Source organism: Diorhabda carinulata, chromosome 6 (genome assembly GCF_026250575.1).
Source record: "Diorhabda carinulata isolate Delta chromosome 6, icDioCari1.1, whole genome shotgun sequence".
Lineage (NCBI taxonomy): Eukaryota > Metazoa > Arthropoda > Insecta > Coleoptera > Chrysomelidae > Diorhabda > Diorhabda carinulata.
The window spans coordinates 27,767,900-27,791,368 of NC_079465.1; the positions used below are offsets into that span (position 1 = coordinate 27,767,900).

At 32.2% G+C, this 23,469-nt stretch overlaps 2 protein-coding genes across 3 annotated transcripts; one reads left to right on the forward strand and one right to left on the reverse strand.

Moving 5' to 3' along the window:
- Window positions 1–260: 260 nt before the first annotated feature.
- Window positions 261–10,263, forward strand: LOC130895174 (beta-1,4-glucuronyltransferase 1). Of its 2 annotated transcripts, none has more exons than XM_057802354.1 (5): window positions 261–458; window positions 4,022–4,293; window positions 5,933–6,601; window positions 7,511–7,664; window positions 9,835–10,263. In XM_057802354.1, the coding sequence occupies exons 1-5, from the start codon at window positions 450–452 to the stop codon at window positions 10,042–10,044; spliced, it is 1,314 nt and encodes a 437-aa protein (XP_057658337.1). In that variant the 5' UTR covers window positions 261–449; the 3' UTR covers window positions 10,045–10,263. The 2 variants fall into 2 exon arrangements, with proteins under 2 accessions (XP_057658337.1, XP_057658336.1); XM_057802353.1 differs by lacking the exon at window positions 261–458 and adding an exon at window positions 1,546–1,645.
- Window positions 10,264–15,189: 4,926 nt separating this feature from the next.
- LOC130895807 (trypsin-3-like) lies at window positions 15,190–21,132 on the reverse strand. The gene is made up of 2 exons (XM_057803356.1): window positions 21,129–21,132; window positions 15,190–15,902 (listed from the first exon to the last, which is right to left on the reverse strand). Exons 1-2 carry the CDS (start codon window positions 21,130–21,132, stop codon window positions 15,190–15,192), a joined length of 717 nt encoding a protein of 238 aa, XP_057659339.1.
- Window positions 21,133–23,469: the final 2,337 nt, after the last annotated feature.

The following is a 23,469-nucleotide window of genomic DNA, read 5'->3' on the forward strand; positions in this document are numbered from 1 at the left end:
AAAATTGAGTTCTATCTTCATATAAAGAGGAGCAAATAAACAAGATTATAAATTGACGAAATAGTATATATGAAGTGAGACAAATCATGTTTAGTATATAATAAATATCATAAAAGGAAACAATAGACTAGTTTCAAATGTTAAAAGTTATAACAATTAATATTTTTCATGATCTTAAATAATTTCATGTGTTGAATCAAGATAATGATTTTCCTAAAGCAAGTTGCTGGCGATAAGAAACTCAACTGATAATTATCGGCAACAGTGTAAAATATATTTCTGTTGTTACTTCCATATCACATAATCAGTAGCCTGTTTTTTGTTGTAGCGTCTGCGAAATTAAATATTTTGTGTCGAAAACAAGTTAGTAGACAAAAAAATAACAAAGTTAAATTGAAATGTTTGGATAGATTATGTAGAAAAAAGTTTGTAGTTTTGGAAGAGACCAAATGGTTCAGGTACGTGTTTTTTGTCAGTAAATAGTTATGTTAAACGTTTTTTATAACGAATAAAATTTAATTAGACTATCACTATATTATGTGGTGCTTTCAAATAGCATCTGTTCATTTGTATTGATTCAATAAATATTTTAGTAGTGCAATGTTTTCAATTATTTCTAATAATATATAAAAATTGTGTTTTCATAGGTATTAATTTCGATTACTTGTCATAAATTTATTGTTTGATCAATGCTGACTAGAAATGTAATTTTTTTTGGTTAAACTTTTAGTGTCTCTTAAGAGTAGGAAATAGGACACATTGTAACGTATATTTCAAATCTCTTTGATCTCTCTAAGCGATGTTTGAAATGTTTGTAAACCTAGCGAGCGTGCAGCCTTATCTTCACCTTTATGTTATATATTCTCAAAGCATGATAAGAATAAGAATATTTCTGATAAATTGGAGCTTGGTCAACAATTTCTGCTAGGTTCTTTCTTTGCTTAGGTAGTAGACGTAGTTTTGATCCAGTATGACTTCTATGTATTCGGATTCGATGTTCCGGGTGATTTCTCCACGGTGTTATCTGCTGTCTTTTTTACTGTTTGGGTATTCTCCGCGTTGATATTGTTCTTTCACGTTATACACAGATGCGATTCGTTTCATAGCTCTCTTATTCCGTTCCCATACCGGTTGAGTGTTGCGTTGCGGTCCCTCTAGATGTTGGATAGCATCAGGGAGAGAATTGCTCCTTATTGTACTTTGACCGTCATACAACATAGTTTGGATCTGTACTTGATGATTACATCCCTTAATCTCGTGTTCTCGTGTTTTGAATTCATGACCTAGTAAATATAGAATTGAAAAAAAATGATGAAAAAGTTCCATCATTGTTTCCATTGAAATTTGTATATACAATTTGGACATAAAATAAAATTTAGAATTTGTTCGTCAACTTGTATAAGGATGGATTTGGAAAATTCATAACTAAATTGTTGAAATGACGGAAACATTACTCATTACTTTATATCGATGTATATTGTATATATCTTTATATCTATTGTATATATCTTAATGATTATCTCATAGTGTGATAAGAGCTGATAACGTGTATCGATAAATTTTGAAATTATAAGGTTCCAAATGTTATTAAAAGAATGATCTTTTCTTATATGTAATAATGTATTCAATCGTCAAGATAATACAAGTAAGTTATTTTCAATTTTACTTATAATTGTGTTTCCATTGGGACAATACTGCCATGATGTTTTTGACGAAAATTCTCCTGGAAGATTAAGAAAAATCAAAATGAATGCATCACTATAAATGCCTCATCGTTTAGATTTCTTACACTCACTGATCTTATTCCATGCATATATGATAATCTTGGTTTAACTCTCTTTCTGTTCTCCTGTAGGATCCACTTCATTATTTTTTTGACAATCTTTCCTCCGTCGTTTCTGACTCGATCCAACCTTGACGTTCTATTTGCTCTACTTAGTGCGTCCACTTGTGTGGCTTGTATTTTTTTCTTTAGTTATTCTTTCACCACGTTTCCGATTCATATATAAACGTACTCCTAATTATTACTATGTAGATCTTCAGCTTTCATTATTTCAGTCAGGGCCGGATTAAGATTTATAAGGCCCGGGGCTAAAATAATGACGGGGCCCCCTTAAGGAATTCGAAAACCCGGAAAAATTTACAAAATAATATCAATACGTTAGATTTGTGTTATCAACACATCAAAAATACAGAAAGATTTCCAAATGATGGGGCCCTCTTGGACCTGGGGCCCGGGGCTATAGCCCCCCCAAGCCCCCAGCTTAATCCGGCCCTGATTTCAGCAATTTCACAATATTCCACATAGATTTAGTTATTGTTATGCTCTGTTCTCTCTCTATGCTCTGTTCATTCTACATTTCATTTACATATCATCTGTCCCATTTTTGTCGAAAATAACTCCTCGATATTTATGGTTCTCACATCTCGTTATAATTTTTTCATTTTTTCGGTCGTTTTGGACCCCTCTTTCTTTGCATTTCTTCTTTCAGGTTATAACAGCTTCTAAAATATGTTTTTTGAAAAGTATTTGTGAGATGCAGTATCCTTATCTCAGGCCTTTGTTGACTGTGAATGATTCCGATACTTTATTCCTGATTTTTACTGCAGACTTCGTATTTTTATATGAGCTCTTGTTGACTTTTGTAAGAGTATGTTATGTGGTCTAATATTTTCTGTTTTTTTTTCTATTAACTGCTTTAAAGAGACCACGTTGTATGTAATTAGTGTATTTCTACTGAATCACATTTCTTAATATTTTTGTGAATGTATAATGATTCTACGAGTTTTTTGTTCATTTTATATTAGCATTTATCCCTCCTGGAACCGCGGCTCTTCTATTTTTTAGTTGCTTGGCTGTTTTTATTACTATTGTTGAATCTACGGCTATCTTTGTATGTTTTGGTTGACTAAATTCAGGTCTACCCTCGGTCGGAAGTGTACTATAATGCTGAACCCTACCATGCTCGGGTATTACTCTTGATTTTAATGAGGAATGTTTCACTGCATTTACACTTTCCAATGTATGCTATAATTTCTTGACATTTTCTGTTCCATTTTTTTTTCTTTCGATAATCTTGCTTCTTGTTTCTCTCTTCTTGTCTTCATATTTTTGATGATCTTCATTCTTTGTGTTCAACAATCTCTCAATATAATTGTTTCTTCTCTTCCACCAGTTTTTCCATTTCAGTATTTCACAAATGTAATATAGCTAATGTAATATTAGTAAAATAATAAATTCCTTAATTTTTTTGTTCCTTGGACTTTTTGATATGATTCTGAATGTTCTTAATTTTAGATTTCTTCTGTTTCTCCTAAAACTCTGGATTAACTACGCATAAAAAAACGATTCAAAATTGTTTTTATGTTTAATTTGACTTGATGATATTTTTTCGAACGGATGGATGATGGCGTGTTTAATTGACTGTTGCTTTGATTCTGTATCATACCCATAGGTTTGATTTGGAGTTGTTCTATTAGAATAAAATGTTTTAGTTCGATCTTATTTCTAATTGTCAATCAAAGCTCGAAGATAAAACTTTGCATCAACTTTCTTCATACCCAAATTAAAAATTTTCTGAAACTGAAGTAAGGAAGATCCCAATTTTTTTTGTATTTTTAGTATTCTGATTTTTTCGACTATAAAAATATAAGGAAGAATAGAAATGAATGTATTTTATATGTACATTATACATAAAAAGTGATTTGTAAGTAGATTTTGTTTATGGACTGTATTTTATGTTTGTTGCTTTTATTGATATCATGGATGATTGAGTTATTGAGTGTTAATTTCAAAATTTTATGTTACTTCTTCACAACTGGTTCCTTTTTTTTCGGTATCACTATCAAAACATAAACTTGTAAAGTACAAAAATATTCCGTAGTTGGGTACACAGCTGGTTGTGCTCAAAATTATATATCAGATGAAACTTATATGAAATAAACTTAACAAATAGAAATGAATACAATTCATCTGTAGATTTTATATTGATAAATAGTAATTGATATTCGTTCATTCTAGGGAAGATGTCGTCCTTGGAACATAAGCATAGCTGCTTTGATTTGCTTAACAGTCTACAACGTTATGCTGACAGTGAAACTTATGTACACCCAAGAATGTCCAAAGCAACAACGTATTACTATACAAAAAATTCCACATTTAGTCTATCAGAAATGCAACAAAAATACTCAATACAACCAGGATGATCCTTTTTCAACGTTGGACCTAGAGTTAGGCCGTTGGGACGACCAGCATAAATACAAACTGTTTGACAACATTGTAGTAGGTGATAAGTAAGTTAATTATTTTTTTTATATGAAGTCTACCGGGAATTGGTAACCATTAATTCACGTCTGGCTATCAAAGAAGCTTTTTTTACAATTTAATTTCAACTATTAAGTCTATAATACATTTGGTTCTTGTTTTGTGTGTGAAAATGTATGAGTTATATTACAAGCAACTATTCTAAGTGAAATCTCATGAAAAACCCTCTGGAGTACTTCGTAAATTATTGTTGCTGTGTGAAGACAAGTGTATGTTTAAAATCATCGTTATTGAATGGGCGGAGCGGTTCAAGCAATAGCGTGAAGCAGAAGCAGATCAACCAACGTGAAGTAGCTGGATGTTAATCGTTTCCGCACTCTGTTTTATGTAATATTGTCTTTTTCCAAAGCTAACATCTACATCCTTAGCAACGATATATACTAGAGGATAGCTTGTAGAATAGTTTATTGCCGAACAAACTAATTCTGCGTCTACGTCGCAATCAGATTCGGTCGATCGCGGTGAGATTACTGATTTTTTTTTAATGCAGCCAGTGACACAACGTTCTTTCAAATCTGTATTTAATCAGTACAAAGGTGTAACAAACTAGTGCAATAATCACAATTTAAAAATTTTCGATAGTACGGACACAGTATGAAGCGAACTTTGAGCTTTTATATCTCGGCTTCTAATTATCGTATTTAAAAAAATTTTTTTTCAACTTTTTCAAATTTAAGTAAAATATTTAACTTTATTTTTTGATATCGTTTATGTTTCCAAAAAGACGCATGATTTTTGCGACCGCCATTTTGAATTTTCTGAATCTGGAAAAACGTAAATTTTCTATAGCAGACATTCTATGTTTCCCTATGTTTTGATCTCGATACGCCTATTTTCAGTACGGGCCCCAGTTGAAAAATGACCTTTCGAAAACATTTTCATTTCTTGGAAAATTTGAAGTCGAAAATTTTTCATTTCACAAATCGACTCCCGTCATCGTGTAGGGCATAAAATTTCATATGAATTTGATCCCTACGATTTTTTTTTGTGCGAGTACGTCAGAAAAAGTTATTAGCAAAAATACCATCGAGTTTTAGTGCTTTCAAATGTGCTTGCAAGCTGTGTTTCGAGCTTTCACGTGATTTGGTCAGAAATTTAGGAAGGCGGTGCACCTACGTAAAAAAATTTGTGACCCCTCCTTTTTTTATTTTTCTCATTGATAGATTTTTTGATCTTACTTCCCCGGACTATTTCCAATTTGTAACTGTGCATTCTGATCTTGCATTAAATTTAAATTTAAATTCATGTGTACTCGCTGCTCGCTGACTCTTTTTACCTTTTCTGTAATTCTTTGAAGGTCTTCTATATTCTACGCTATAAAGACAGTGTTGTCAGCAAATCTTATGTTATTGACTCCATTTTCTCCAATCCCCGCTTCCTCTTCTGTTGGTGCTTCCTGGATAATTATTTCCGAATATATATTAAAAAGTATAGATGATAATATGCAACCCTGTCTTACTCCCCGTTTTATATGCATTCAATGGTTAACAGTTTTATACTCCCTATTGTGGAAACAATCAGATCCACATATTTAACAAATTTATTATCAATTTGACGCTTTTTCCTGTTTCCCCATTCAAAATTTTACCAGTTTGTTTATTTTTACAGATATGTTGTCTTGAATGAACTATTCAAAACTTGCTTAGCTACACAAGGCTCACTAGATAAACTCCCGTCTCTAATAGAAGTCGCCAACAATTGGAACGGTCCTATATCTTTGGCGACTTTCGCAGCTAGCGAAGAAGAATTAAACGCTCTACTATTCTACATCTTATACTTGAAAAAATGTAACGAAAAAATCAACGATAAAGTCAGTTTCCATTTAGCTCTAACGAAGGAAAGGCGGCCGAAGAAGTATACAATAGACGAAGATAGATTAAGAGAAGTTAAATGTGATAGTCCAGTAGAAGTACTACAACACCTAACCAAGAACTTGAAGAAGGGTTCTAATCAGTGGAGAGCGAAGTTACCTTATCCTCAAAACCACTTGAGGAATTTAGCTAGAAAAAACTGTCAAGCTGGTTTTGTTTTTTTAACTGACGTGGATATTATTCCTAGTAGCAATATGGCGGAGAGTTTGGACGTTTTTCTAGGGGAAGCTGAATGCAAAGAGGGAGAGAAGAAATGTGCTTATGTTGTGCCAACATATGAAATTGATGAGAGAGTGGCGTTTCCTCACAACAAGACTGATTTAGTAAGGATGGCGAATAAGGGATTGGCTAGACCATTTCATCATAAAGTTTTTATTTATAATCAATATGCAACAAATTTTACAAGGTTAGTAGAGAATGTATATGAGTGTCTGACATAATTGTTTTGTTTACTCTATAAATCAACGGTTAGAGTTGACCATCCCGTGTATATTAATAGTTCTAGATCTAAGGTCAGATTAATCGCCTTCATTGGAACTTACCTAAGATATATAATATTTTAGGTCTTTAATGAGTGTTGTTAAAGAAAATTCTTCATAACTAATAGGTAGCTAAAACTTGAACCTCTACACAGAAGTCTTTTCACTTATCTAAGTTAGTGTAATTTTCCATAACTGACGAATTTACAGTTTGTTAGTTTTTTCAATGTTAAAACATTCATTATATTTACAAGTGACCCGATGTTCGAAATTATGCACTAACTCCAGTGATAAAATAGACCTAACATCATTTCTTAATTCTGTAGAATCCCTTTTCTAATTTATCTATTTTCCAAAGAGTTACTTTAATTTCTTAGGTGAGAACTGATTTGATAAATCTACTTATTTGATAAAGATGAAAATGTTGTTATTTAAAAAAAAACTCTTGGACAGTTTCATTTTGAGTCCTCAATTCGCAACACAACAACAGGTTGTGCGCATAAGGCTGTCCGAGTTGTCCAAGGAAAACTTCCGGAGAAATGGCAAAAAATATTTAGAAAAACTGTAAATTTCTGTAAATATATTTGATAATAAATAAATATGTCAGAACGTTTGTTTCGTTTATATTTGAACCTTTCTTGTACACACGATACTTTATATATTTAATTTAGGAAAATAATTTTACAAAAATCTCTTGGCATTAATTTGTATAATGAAGTGAAAAACGTCATACGTTTAACTATTGACTGACACTATGATTTTTGAAGATTCTAACAAACCTAATAGACTTATTTGTAGGTTTTTATTGAGTTGATTATTTTTTGTTTTCGTTACAGGTGGCAAAGTACTAAAGACGAAACTAATGATGTACATATTAGTCATCCAGTTACAAATTTCGAATTCCTTTATGAACCTTTTTATATCGCACCCGATATAGTCCCACCACATGACGAGAGATTCATAGGTTACGGATATACAAGAAATAGTCAGGTAATGATGCTAATAGTGTTTCATCTTCTACTCAAAAAGTTGTGGAGGAATTTTTATAAATTTTTCTTCGAAAGTTATACTAGTTTCTTTTAAAGAACATGAATTTTGTAATAAAGTAGGCTGAATCAGAGCTCTGTAGGTCAATAAATTTTCGGAACACACGCTACATTGAAAACAGATAAAGTATTAAAAATCTTAGTTTTTGACCATCTTTGGACCTAAAATACGTCAAAATGTAAAAAAATTTGAGAAGAACTATAATGAGTACCAACAAAAGAATCAATGAAAAATTAAAAAATACAAAATAAATGAAAATACAAACTAAGAAAGAATTGAAGTAAACTTACAGAGAATATTGGAATAGCTTCTTATACAATTAAAAAAATAGTGCAAATGTAGCCAAACATTATTTGAGGAAATGTCAAAAAATCCACAAAATTGACCAGTACGATTATTTTATTCACTTACAAATACAACTCACAAAATGCGAGAAATTTAAAGTATTCTGTTTGAAAAAATTAATCCCTTTTATTTTTAATATAACTAGTAACTTAGTAACGTCTATGTCAACAGAGACATCCGTCGAAAAAGGAAAAGAAAATCACTCAGCTATTAAAATCCTCATGAATTTTTGGGCACCTTTCCCTTATGGCAGGTTTTTTGAATTCAGTTTTCTTTCGTGTGACGTCTGTATGACGCAAAAGTTTTTTTTGTATTTTGTTGGATTATGGTGGTGATTAGGCCAATATTTTTTTAGCAAAAGTGCTGTAGGTCCAAAGTCCCTTATGTCCTTCCACCACAGCCAGTGGAATGGAAAACTCATCCTACCACTCTCGGCAACTCCTCCTAAGATACCAAGTTAATAGTCAGCGATCGTAAAAAAAGGCCAACAAACAAAGAATTGCTTTCTGTTTTTGAGGGTCTAAAGAAAATTTATTATACTGACAAGGTTTATAAAGAACAGGGTCATACTCTACTCAGACTACCTCCTTACTATTGCATGTTTAACCATATAGAGTTAATATGAGTGAAAGTAAAATCAGAATTACGAAGATGTAATCAGTCACCAGAACTGAGTAAAGAGGTTTGTAGAAATCGTAAAGAAAGTTCTAGCAGTAGACCGGCAAGTGCGTATCAGAGTGGTATCATCCTCTTTACCTAACCCCTTATAATTCCATCAAATGATGACTTCAGTTCACACGATTCTGACTACCATGATTATTTATAAAGATACTTTGGAATTGAAATTTGTTTTTTGTTGATTTATTTACAAATCATTCATGTTCCTTTATGGTTTTTGCTTAGAAATTTCGTTTCTCAGAAAAAAAAAAAAACAAATGGGGTTTGTGTGCTCAGTTCACGTCTGGTACCCTGTTTAAACCAAACGCTCTTATAGGCAGGTACATTTTATTCGTCTATTTACGTTTTATAATTTAATATTCAGTTGTAGTAAGTTAACGAGGTATAATAATGATTTCCAAGTAGGACTACGATTAAGTGGATCTGTCTAAATAACGGCGTATAATGACGTCCATTTTATAATTATTCAATTGCCTTTGTCGGCAAGGGTTTTTATATAAGTTTTTATAATCTGCAATTGACATTGAAAGAACTATACATGATTCGTACCAAGTAGTGTTTAACATAATTTTTTTAAGGTTAGATTTGTTGATCAAAGTTGCAAATAAATAAAATCAGTCAATTTTACATCAAAAATATACTCTTGGTAAAACATATACAGTTATCGAAATATTTTGATTTGAAAAATATGAAGTAGGTAATACCGATGCTCGAATAAAGTAATGATAAAGTTATTAATTATTAATATATAAAATTATAAAGTACGCATGTTATAAAAACAAATTAATGGGATATATAACCTTTCAAAACATTAAAATGTCGGCAGTAGTTTCGATAAAATCTCAAACAATGTTTATACCGTTCTTCCCTTCAACGCCGTTTATCGTGAATAGGGATGCAATTACGAAAATTTCTTAATTAGCAAACCCCAATTATTCTCCAGTTTTCTTCTTATCCTAGAAACAACATCACCTTTTTTTGAAGTACACTGTATATTTTATTTTATTTTCGAATGTGATTCAAATATATTAATACTGCTCGTTCGATTATAATTAATTGAAATTCGATATATTTTTTCAATATTTTGCAGGTTTATGAAATGTACGTCGCCGGCTATGAATTTCTGGTTCTATCTCCAATTTTTACTTGTCATTGGGGTTTACAAGTGAAACGATCCAGGCCAACGTGGCGGGAACACCAAAACAATTTGAATAGAAAACATTTTGAAGCATTCAAAAAAGAAGTTTTTGCTAGATATAATAGAGATCCTTTAAATTTTATGAATACAAGAAAAAATTGAAAACGTTGTATTCATTACTAAGGGACCAAAATCACTGCTCAAGAAGCAAAAAAATCCTTAGAAATAACGGACATTGTAAGGCATTAGTTATGTGTAGAAATAGTACTGGAAAGTGTTATGGAGATGTCACGAATTTATTAGTTTTTTTTTTCATTTGTATGAAATAGAAATGTATTATTAGAAAATAAATGAAAAAATATCGTTATCAAAAAAAGAAAATTGTTTTTCTGGCTACAATACTTTGGGAATCCAAAAATGTGATATTTGATTATTATTCAATAAAAGGGAAAATAATTGATCAGTTTGATGCAGATAGTCTCATTTTTTTTCAAACAATTGTTGTTTACACATTTATATAAGGAAATGCACAAAGAACTAGGTTCGCGGACTGAAAATCGTTGAATTTTTGAAGCTATTATCAAGAAAGGGGTGGGAATAACGTGGTTGTTCGTTCATTGGTAAGAAGTGATCCGATTCCATGGTCGCAATCTGCCTACTCCACGCAATGAATCACCCATTGTTTAGGTTGATTCCAAGGCTTAAATCTGCCTACTCCATGGAATTTCACCGAGGAAATGGAAAGTTGAACCGAAAAAATATAAAATGATTTCTTCAATTCAATAAATCGTCTTGATTTTAGGTCTCTTCTGTGTTAAAATTAGTTTTTTTTATAATTATTGAAAGACAGATGAAAATTTGACGTTTCGACTACTTTATCAAAATGTATAATATATATACAAACGGTCCATAGGTTTAGAATAAATTTAATTTCAGCTCTATTATGTACTATGTTCAAAAACCTAAAACAGATCGATGTTCATTCTTGTATTGACAGTTTATAGAATGAAATTATTATCCCCCTCTATCACCCCCTTTGAAATATAAGCTCCCCTCGAAAATTTTAAATGAGAAAGGGGATCGTGTGGCACCTTGTTGGAGAGAGATTTTAGTCCCCACTTCAGCAATATATAGTTTTTGGAATTTGGCGCAACCATAACTGAGAAAATTTTGATAATGTGTCTAAACTTCACTTAGAATGAAGATAATAATTCCAATGTACTTCTCAATTAAATTGAATGTTCAAAAAAAACCTCCATTCACTTCTTGATAATAACCCAGGCGATTTTGGAATTCTCGTACAATCTTTTGCATGACCTCAGGGGTTATTTCGTTAATTTCTTCCGTTAACTTTTAAATCAGCAATATTGTCTGGTGAAAAATACCACCCTTGCAAAGTTCAGGTTCAGGAGTTAAATGAGGATAATCCTGAGAGAAGACAAGAGTTCTGTAAATTGATAGGCAAAATAAACGCAGATTTCCAGTTCATAAACAAAATAGTTTCTTCTGATGAAGCGACGTTTCATGTAAACGAAACTGTTAACAAACAGAACTTTAGATATTGGAGCAATGGAGAAAATCCTCACTGGAGGTGTGAGGCGTACACTCAATATCATAAAAAAGTGAACATTTGGGCTGGTATCGTTAAAAATAAAATTATTGGACCTTACTTTCTTGGAGTCACAGTTAATGGTGAGGTGTATCTACATTTTATTATTAACTTCTTAGTGCCAACATTACAAAGACTTTTACCTGATGTTAATTATCCAAATGAAATCTATTTACTACCAACAAGTTGGAGCTTCACTGCATTTTGCACGTACTGTTTGAAATTATATAAAGGAGGTTTTTCCCAATAGGATTGGAAGATGTGGAACGATCGAATAACCGGCTGGATCCCACGATTTGACATCTTATAGTTTTATTCAAAATTCAAATTTTAATAGAACAGACAATAGTGCTGATTTCAAAGTTAGACTAATGGAAGAAATTAACAAAAGAACCCCTGAAGTCATACAATGTCATAAACTTCTATGCGCAGATTTATTTGCTTTGTGAAGTTATTTGTTGGTTTTTAGACCTCTTTATTCTCAGTTTTACTGCAACCAATCATATTTGAAACACTTAATCTCCAAATTTGAATGCAACATTTCAAAAAACTATCGTAATTTAAGCATTAACCAGAACCTAGTGTTATAAATTTTGTATCTTGCTTAAAAGCTTACTTGCAAACTGACTAAAAAAACTACTCAGTTTCACTGAAATAGATGTTAAAAATATCTATGAAGTCCTCTTAACACCATTAAACAAAAAACTATACAAAACAAATCTCACTAGCGAAAAAAATAAAGAAAAGCTAACACGAGTACATAAGAGAAGATCAATTGGTAACTCAACGGACGGTATTTTGACGTAGATCAGCTGTTTCCTTAGATCGCTTCATAACTTTCTTCTTCTTTGATTATGGAATCTTCAGCTTCCACATCTTATTTGTAGTGAGTTTTTTGAAGGCCTGTATTTATAATTCATGTTTGGTTCTACATTCTAATAGTGACAAAGTTCTAGAATTATAATTCAACTTTTGAAGCACTTAAAAATTTAATAAGTTTGATTTGTTTACTGGTTCGAAGTTTAAACACTATTTCTTGCACTGAGCAACAGAGTTCAGTTGTAAATGTCTTGCTTTTCGCTATAGGGACATAAATCTTCATATTGAGCATATTCTAATTCAAAATCCGTTTGAATGGTATACACATTTTTCAAACTTCTCTTCATCTAGCGTCTCTTCTTATAAATATGTGAATTGAGGATTGAAAATAGTTTACTTTTTTGTCAGCGACATCTACAAGCTGGAGGATGAAACGCAAAATCAGAAGATTACTACAAATGTGAAACTTACATTTCCACATTCTTCAAAATAGATGCTGCAATGAATTCAAATATGTACACGGAAAATACCAGTTGTGTCAATTATTTGAAACTAATTTTCATCATAAATATTATTATTAGGTCTACCCTATAGATATAGTAGTTTTTAATAATTGACATACTCTTGATAAATATTCGCCACGACCAACAACTGAATAAATAATAGTTGAATTGATTTTAGATACAATAACTGATCCAAATTTGGTCATGCATGGTCTTTATCGTAACGAAATCATTAATAGCTCACATATAAAGGTACATATTTTTCCAAGTCATCCTGAAAAATAACTACAAACATTGAGGAATTGAAAAATGTAATTTTCCTCAGAAAAAAAAAATAAACAAATCAAATAGAACGTGTATTTATAGTAACTGTGTTCTATTCTACATCCAATTAATCCATCTACTCTTCTATGTATCCTAATAGCTTTATTAATAACTTTTCAGAAAATTTCCTTCATCATATAATCATCAACTTCTTCATTAGAATTCACAGGGCCCCTGAGACCATATGTGCAAATTGTGCATGCATACTGCCGATTCTTAAGTTGTAAGAGCCTATCGGCTTCAAAAACTCATTCTTGATGCAAATCCGAGAGCCCTTTTTGTACCTTGTGCGGCTCATACTGTAAACTTAACAGTAAATGTCGCTACAATACATTTTTTCATCCTGTGCATGATATATATAATTTTCTTTCTTTATCCACAAAAAGATGAAATGTTATGAGAAAAAATATCAAAGTTTACTTTGAACCTTCTAAGTGAGACAAGATGGTCCAGAAGAATTTAAGCCACTATTCAATTAAGGTTTGCGAAAGTCTTCTAGAAGTAACTGAAGACAATTCCTTTTAGATTGATTTAAGACATAAAGCGAGTTGCCTCTTAATGTCTGTACAAAATTTTCAATTTAGTTGTGGAATTATTACTTGACAAGACGTTTAATCCCATTTAAATATTGTCAAAATATGCCAAACCTAATTAAAAACTTTAGTTGAATACTTCCAGCAATATAGATCTGACCACTCATTTCCAAAAATTCTTGTACAAGCGAAAGAAGTAGCATCCTCGAAATTGAAGACTTTCCACCGTTACGAACTATTAGGAGGAAATTTAAACCAAAGCTGTTTGACTATGAAAACCGAGATGAGAACCTTCACGACCGGAAAACCGCCTTTAAAATTAGTTTCTTCTTCAAAATTATATATCGAACTTTAAGCTGTCTAAAAACCGATTTGACTTATTAAATAAGTATGATAATATGTTCGGAAGTGATAGCGATCTTTTAAAACGTTGTTCTGCTCTCCAAGAACGACTGACAGATCAGGGCAGTGAGAATATACAGTCTGTACCCTTCCCAACGTAAGCATTTCTCTAAAAATACTACTTACAATGCCTTTATCTGTAGCTACTGGCGAGCGATCTTTTTCAAAGTTAAAAATTACTAAATATTACTTAAGATCGACAATGCTTCAAGGAAGATTGTCCGGGCTAGCAATATTTTGTTTTTGTAAAAGTTTTTGATGGTATAAATTGTAGAGATACAATTAATGAGTTTGCAACAACGAAGTCTCAAAAAATATTGCTACTATATATAATACCTCTTTCTATTTCTCTTTTGTACCTAGGTATCATTCCTGATTTTATAACTAAGTTACCTATGTAATTGTCACCAGAAATATCTGTATATTTTCCAAAATATCTAAATAGAAAGTAGTACTTTTATTTATGTAGACATTAGGAAATATTTCTGTTATTTGTTCCAAAAGAATGTGACTTTTATTTTTGGGTTATTTTCTAGTATATATAGAGAAAGTGTCTGTGCTCCATTTGTTAAATAACTGCTTTAAAATTGGTGTGACGAGAATTTATTTCAAAAGTTCAGTTTTTTAATTTATTTCAAGAGGACTTGACACTTGTTGGTAGCTATATAATATCCTCTCTGAGAGTGATGGAAGTTTGTTGAGTTCCTCATGACTCATCCTGTATAATAAATAGATTAGGGTGCCTTCAAATTGAACCGCGATTTGGGCCGATCTTCACGGAAGGTCCTCTTTAACAAAATCTCATAAAAAATAAGTTCTTAATAAAGCATAACTAAAAAATATCACTGGCTCTCCTATTACTAAAAGTTAACCCTCAAAGTGGTTAGCAGAAAGATGTATGAAAGTTTGTCAATTTTGAACTCTGTGTTAAGGCAAATCAGTATCATAAATTTGTGGGAAGCACTCAATTTACTATTCTCTCATAATTTAGTTATAATATAAAATAACAGTATCATGTTATTTTTATTTTGTCTTTGTATAAAATTAACTTTTGTATCGCTACATCAATTCCCAATCATTTCAACAAATATTATAGACGACAGTCTTATTCATATTTTCAAATTCCTGATATCGACCTAATATATTTCCTCAGTACAGGAATAGATGCATAAACGCCAGGAATTAGCAGTCGTCCGCATCCAATACCCCACGAAATAATACCAATTTGAACACCGTTAATTATAAATGGTCCACCAGAATCACCTCGACATGCATCTCTCCTTCCAATTAGATACCCTGCGCAAAACATCCGGCTTGTTAACATTGTTCCCATAATATTCTCACACTTTTTGTGAGCTATTACAGGAACTTCGGTTACTATGAGTTCTTTCGACATCGGGCCATTTTCAACAGTTGCTCCCCAACCGACAACAGTACCCATGTCTCCCTCATTCATAGTATCACCTTCGTTGGCTATTGGTATTATTTCACCATAATCTGGATCCACATCCTCGTTGAGTTCGAGAAGAGCTATATCGTAGTCTAGAGTATCATTGTTGAACAAAGGGTGAATATATTTTTTAACAACATCTATTACTTCCCCGCCGCGTTGTTTGGCCACGGCACCCGCTCTGATCGATAGGAAGTTGGTGAATATATCGTATACGCAATGGGCGGCTGTCAGGACCCATTTTCGTCCTATCAAAGAAGCCCCGCACACATGGATACCTAAATATTGTAGAGATAATTGGTATGGATATATAGTAGTATCTGTTATTGCACCTCCTACAATTTTCCCTTCGTATTGATTCTCAGTTGGTTCTCGATCAGCTGAAAAAAACAACCAAATTTCGTATAAAAAATGATTACCGATTTCAAGATAAATAGAATTGAATCGTGAATATACATTTAGTTAAATAACTTAAAACTATGTATCAAAATGATTCAAGATACTTTGTGACATTCATATCTAACCTGCAGATATAGAAGGTGCTTCATTAATAATTCAACTGATGGATCTTGAGAGGAGACTATATCAATAGGGATTACAATCCGGCATCATGTTTAGACCGGCCTTATCCTAACAGATTTCCATCGCTTCAGCCAGAATGATTTTCGCTTTTAGGTTTAAAATGAATTGTTGTGTCATTGTACGTAGAGCGATTCATAGTTCTTAGCCTAACATAGGAGGAAAGGTCATAAATAAAAAATAGCCGTGATTTGTCAACAGACATATTTCCAAAAACTTTTCAGAACGTCTGAGTAAAGCTTCTGTACCTCTATAAAAATATGATGAATCTTCGCTGTTACCTAAACAGGAATTTCAGGTTTTCGAACAAAAAATATTCGAACGGGATCATATCAGGACTATATTGTGAGTGGTAAATCTCTGTGAAGCCGCATTAGTGTATAGTAGCGCTAAAATGCGAAGATGGGCACCCTGTATTTAAGTGAACTCCTGAACTCACCGAAATCTGTAAGCAACATATTATGAAAATGGCTAACAAACTGCACCTCTATTCTATTATTCAATTAATGAATTGTTTAATACAGTTAATTAAATTCCTCGTTAAAATTGGTGAAAGAAAATTCAGTGGACAATCTGAAAGTTTACTCGACATTTCACAAAAGTAACAGTAAATTATACCCTGATAGATGTACTCTGGCTGAGCATGTACACTTGACTTAACCTAACCTTAAATTCTTTTTTAAGTCATATGGATTGGACATATTTTTTCAAAATTGCATTACCACAATTCTTATTCATATTTTTACAGTGTGCTTTAACCTTATTAAGAATATATACTATAAGCTCGAAATATATATTGAAAAGAGTACACTTTGCCACAATCCCACAACAATTAAATATATTGAGGTAATTTATATTTTCGATGTATTGGAAATTTTTAATTTCGATAAGTGTGAAATGGTTTTTATCAGAAGAAAAATTGTTTTGCATCTAATCTAGAAATTTCAAAATAATAATTTCCTGGAGAAATAAAATTTGCGGGTTATTGAGAAACAATTTTTTGACACAATCTAGTAAAATTCACAGTATAAAGGGTTATTAACAAGATGAGAATAATACTTTCAAAGCATTGGGCATAAAAATTTCATTCCATACGTCAGTTCTTAATAATTTTTGTGTGATTCAACAGTAGAAATATTTTAAATTATTAATGAAGCACCCTGTATTTAGTATCGTTTTGAAAATTTTCGCATCACTCTCTTAATTTAGGCATTATGAAATTTGTTAGTCATTTCTTTTATAATAACGATTAACCTACCTAAGATATGAACAACACTAAGAATCACAAGAAATAATTTCAACATTTTTCAAAATTCACCTTCTACTGATAACGGATTGATCTAGATATAAATATATATAAAAATTTTGTTAATTACCTATAATACATTCAAAAACTATTAAATATGACCTTAATTACATAAAAAATAGGTTAAGGATACGAATATATCCATTTGAAAATATCGACAAATCTTTTTTTCGAAATATCAGTTCTATCTCATATTTGGCTTGGTAGATTTCTCGGTCTCCAAAATATTTTTTTCCTCTTTCCTTCATTGTTTCCTACTTTTCGATGTGTTCTTACCTCGTTCAATAGTTTGACGTTTGGACTATTGCAGAAGCTGCTGACATATTTCTCAATATTTCAAATTTGCAAGTTTTAGCAAGAATAATTGATTATAAATAAACAATTTTTAAATAATGTGCAGGAATTATAAGAATTAAAAATATCTTTACAACTAAAAAGGAGGAAAGCATTTTCAGTATATCTATCACCACCTCACTAACTGTGGATTTTCTCGACTTTAACACGTTGATGTTCAAGAAAATATAAACTTTTCCATGGGTCCAAAAAATTTTTTTTGGTTTTACACTCCATATGAGCAATGGATCCAAAGAAAAAGGAAGGAAAAATTTATTTGAACTGAAAAGTGTGAAAAAATTATGCTTTTTTGTGGGCCCGAGGAAAAGTTGAAGCTAAAGCTTTCCTCAGTGCCCAAAGCGGTCCTTTCTATTCGAAAATGTTTGCTTCTTTATCTTTTCAAAGATGATTCATGTTGTTATGTAAAGGGTACAAAAATATGCGATGTATTTTGGGAAATATTAGATGAGATCAAAGTAACATGAAGGTAGCACAAATTAAAAAATTCAAATATTATGTTGAAAAGAGCGAAAAAAATATGAAAAGTTTTTTGTATCACAATGGAGCTGATCATGCAAAAAAATCGATGGACCAAGTGTGGGGTAATGTTTCTAGGACCCACGACGGTCCAACCAAACTATGAAACATATTTAAATACGGTCCCTTGAGCCGAGGAGAAGGTTCGAAATAAAATACGTCGTGCAGGCCGCTCCGGGCTGTAGGAAAAGTTCATTTGAGGCCTTATGGACCGCACCGGGGTTCAACGTGTTACATAAACAAGAAAGCAAATACGCTGAAATAATAATTTGAAATTATTCATGTTTGAAATCACATTTGATCAGTATAAAAATTCGTTTAAATAACATAGTGATACTAGTCTTAACCGGAAATACCAAGGAGTAATCTATCTCTGAACCAGATTTTTATGTGGATTACTGATATTTTATAGTCGCAGATGTACCATGAAATAAAAATTTTGTTAAGAAAAACTACAATTCATAATCGAAATTTATTGAAACAAAATATAGAAAAAAATAAGAAGTAAACAGAAAAGACATTTTTTATCATATTTATAAGAGCACGGTTAATAGTCAACAGTATCCTCCAATAAATAAAATTACAGAAACAGGTTTAAATTGAAAATATGTTAGAAGTTGTTATAGCGTAATTATTAATTTTGTTAATTCACAGTATCATTCACAAAAAACAAATATTGAAGTTAGTAGAGGGCCACTCTGTTTATTCTAAGATTTCCCGCAACTAGAGTAGTTAGAGGTAGAAACATTACATTTTCAAGTACCATCGTTCTCAATTTCTAAATTGTAACTACAAGTCACACAAAGTCTTGAACGTTTGTGATAAAAATTCCTCACTAATAACTATCCTTCGCTAGTATAACGAGAACGGATATCACTTGTGATTAGGAACGTGATGCTAGTCACTGATCTTCCGTTACTCCTGGGAGAATTGAGATAGTGAGACATAACCAGCGAAAAACTAAAGGTTTGTCAGTTATAGGTGTAGCCAACTCACATCAATCCATCAAAAGGTTGTTAGAAGAACGGGAAATAGAAATCCCCACTCTAAAATGGACCGAGGCGATGCTACAACAGCGACTAGTAACAGCAGAAATGAACAGAAATACTTCCCCAGCTGCTAAAGTAAAAGGCTGTGTGGAAGACGGATTCCTATCATCCCCAATGTGGTCAATGGTAGTGAACAGAATCCTCAACAGATTTAGCAGCGCTGGATATACAGTTCTACTTAGATGATAGTGGTATTAAGGGGCAAGAATGGAAGTATAACCTCTTTCCCGATGTATAGGACCCTAAACAAAATCAAATATTGGGGTGATGAAGAGCAGCTCTTGATCAACCTCAGTAAAACCTCACTAATTCCATTTACAAGGAGAAGGAAGGCAAATATAAGCACACTTATTCTTATCTGAACCAAAATAATACTTACTATAAAGCAAAATATCTAGTAGTCATCCTGGATAGAACACTTACTTGAAACAATCATCTAGACAAGGTAATCTAAACAGCTACTACGGCTGTATGGAATTATTGCGAGCTTGTTCACACAACATGGAGATTAAAGCCGAAAATAGTATTCTGGATATACCAAACAGTCATCAAACCCATGTTTACTTATACAGCGTTTGTTTGGTGTTTAAAAACTGAATAAACAGCTCAGAAAAAATTCAAATGCTAATCTGCCGAGGTAGGGCAATGTAACCTATTCTACTACAGCCTTAGAGACGTTGTTAAATTTGCCTCCTCCTCACTAAATAGTGAAGAAATAGGCATTTAACGACGCCCACATGCTAATAAAGATCATAAAACTACAAAACCATGAAAAACTAATGAACCAAATGTATAGAATGCTGGACAAAGATACCCTATTCGAAGTGGTAATTAGCGACGTTAATCATGGATCAATAAAAGTCTTCCACAAGCTCTCTGGTCCACAGAAGGTTCAAAGCTAGAAGAGCAAGAAGCTGGACTGGGCATACCCGAACCAAAATGCAAGCTCTTCATACATCTAGGAACATCACTCACCAGAGTTGTTAGGAGTAAACAAATTTGCTCAGGAGACGATGGGCATGGTAGAGGATGACAACTGCAGATTCTGCGAGCAAACCATGGAAAGAGTAGAGCTCTTAATCTGCGAATGTCGTGCCAATTTCGCTAAAAGATTCAAGTAATTTAAAGGAGCAGTACTAACCTAGGGACATGGGACCCAGGAACTACAAAAAAGGCTCCATTGGAAGGATTTTATGTATTTTGGAAGCAGAACAATGAGATGTAGAGTCTGGTTCAAAAGATATTCTAGGTATAGGTGCAAAGTGGCTGTAAAGTCAAAATCACTCCCAAAATCAATCCACAATAGGTTTTCCACCAGTATTTCATAACGTTGAAAATTTAAGTTCTGATTTCGAAGCTATGAAGGCTTATAACTCAGAAACGAGAGATCGTATGAGAACAATTCTCTTATGTCACTACATTATTTTCACATTGCCCACTCGCTCCCAAATTTTTTACAAGTCACGAAACAATATGTATAGCTTCGTTTATGTATTTAATTTGTCAGTCCTAATCTCACAAAACTTGAGTCGTCTGTCAAAATTATCTTTTACAAAGCCCTAAGAAGGGTAGCTCTTCTGCAAATTTTCTTGTAATTTACATAAGACATGAATTAATATAAGATTAAATTAATAAAAATAAAATTAAATCAGTCCTAATACTATTTTCATATGTTTATTTTTTAATTAGCTAATGACACTGTTTGACGAAATTTTTCCCTGCTTCTAATACGTATGTGTGACGTAGTTTCTCATCTTCTTAAAGCTGATTGAATGAATTTGATGTCAATCTCAAACACTTACCCATTTCAAACCAAATATGGAAATATTTTCATTTTATCCTACATTAAAATCTACTATCGCTCCGAGAACTCGTCAAAATCCTTCGCACTTCTATTTTTCACTATGTATACTGCTGGTTTGTTTGCCGTCTTAGGAGCACTCGAGGAAATTCAAAAAATTTACATTAAAAATGATAAGCGATTTCCAAAGATCACTAACAACACCCTGCCAACAATATTCCAACTACCTTATAGACATTCTTATCAAGAATAAGCTACTAGCAGAAATAGCAACGTACCTAAATGGTAATTTCATCTAATTCTCATCCCGATCCGGTATAGAAAAAAATGAGGGAGTAGACCGAACAGCAAACATTTATTTCACGAACCTACAATTGGAAAAGAAGACTTTTTTTTATATACCGATTGCGAAGCATTTTAGACAAACAGAATTCAAGTAAAACGACAAAAAGCAGTTAGGCACAACCAGCATCCCAACTCACTAATAACCCTGCGAAGAACCAAAAAAATAATATACAGGGTTTTCCAGGACTATAGGCATTTAAAGTTGTGAAATCAGAACTTATAACTAAGTATATTTTCTAAATTATACATTCCGACATTATGAATTTTCAATGGATAATTACGCATGTCAATGTAGTATGTTTGACTGCAAAAATAATTCTAAACTACTATCTGAAGGCCAGGGGCGGCTCGTGCTCAATAATTAGCAATCCGTAACTCTTATAGGGACAACCTGTATAATCTAAAGATAGCAAAAATGAATTTGTTTACCAACAGGTTTTACCTGTTTAACTGGATAAAATTTATGGCTTCGTAGATTTTTAAGTCGTTGTATATGCCAAGATTTTGTAATTTATTTTTAAGAGATGCTGCACTTAAAATTTATTAACTGTTTTTGCAAAAACGGTGAAAATATCTACCTTGATTAATATTGCTGAAATACAAGGTAGACTGTTTTCTGTGGCTTACTCTGTATGTCGAGAATTTTCTACCAAATAATAACATGACAACACATATTTACATAATTACTCTTAGATAGAAATTTGAAATTTTCCAATCAATTACCGCTTTGATCGATATCTCGACTGCCATACGTAATTAATTCTGAAACTTGAATCCTACATGCGGAACCTTAATGATTTTTGAATTAAACAGCAACAAGCGCAGGTTTTTGCGACATATAAAGTGATTAGTAGGATCTGAGGAATTAGATTGGAGAGAAACTTTTCCTGCATACGCTGAACATATAGATCAAAAGGGGATCCAATGAAAATGGTACAAAGAATATGCAACATACATTAAAAAATTAATTCCTAATGGAACTAGTCTCTGATTCTTTCTATAAATCCGCATACTTTTTATTAAATTTTCCATGATGTGTTGATTTTGATGAATGGAAGATGAAAGCAGCTTCTGACTATATATTTTTAATTAATTTAAACTACATATCCCATCAATTAGTAAGAGTATCCGGATTTAAAAGTACCGACGATGCTCGACGGGTATAATGCCCAAAAACATGAAAAAATCGTGATAAGAATCTAGATAATAGATTAAAAGAGATAGTAATCCAAACGAAGATTTCATATGAAAGTGCTTATATCATTTTCCTTGAGCATTTCAACTTCTTTCCAAATGGAAGTCGCGTTTCTCACAATGGGACAAAACCAATGACAATTTTTGGCATCTAAGTGTGACAATAAAAGAAATTTGGACTCATCACTCCTACCAGAATCAAAAAGGCAGTCACATGAGTTACCTGAACATTGCTAAAGCTTGGTGACTCAGGCTCAAGTTGTTTCTGCTATCTTCTTTATATCATGGTCTCATCTTGAGTTAGGTCTTCTGCTGGGTCTTTTGATGTCTCGTATTCTTCTTATCAAGTTGATTTGTTTTTAATTTATGGCTACTTTTATTCGTTGTGCTCTTTTGGATATGTAGTTAATGCAAATTTATATTTTTTCAATAAATTTATTTGTTGCCGAAACCTTTTTTATTTTTCTTAGTAATAAATATTAATTTGGATAATCGTATCCGGGGATAGTTTTGGTTTGTTTAGTTTGAATTATCAATTTAAAGTCGTTCGTTAAAAAGCTGAGTACCAGTTATTCATATACTTTAATTGAGGCCGAATGCCAATTTCCGAGGAAGAGTTTCCTGCCGTTGAATTAAGTTTATAACGGAAAATACTGAATGAAAACCGAAGAAAAAAGATAGATATGTATTTGTGGCGGAAGAGAGAAATTCGAATAATATGGAAATTCTATACAGGGTGTTAAAGTAGTTATTTGAAAGATTTCTGCTCAAGACACAAAGTTCTTATAAACATATATAAAAAC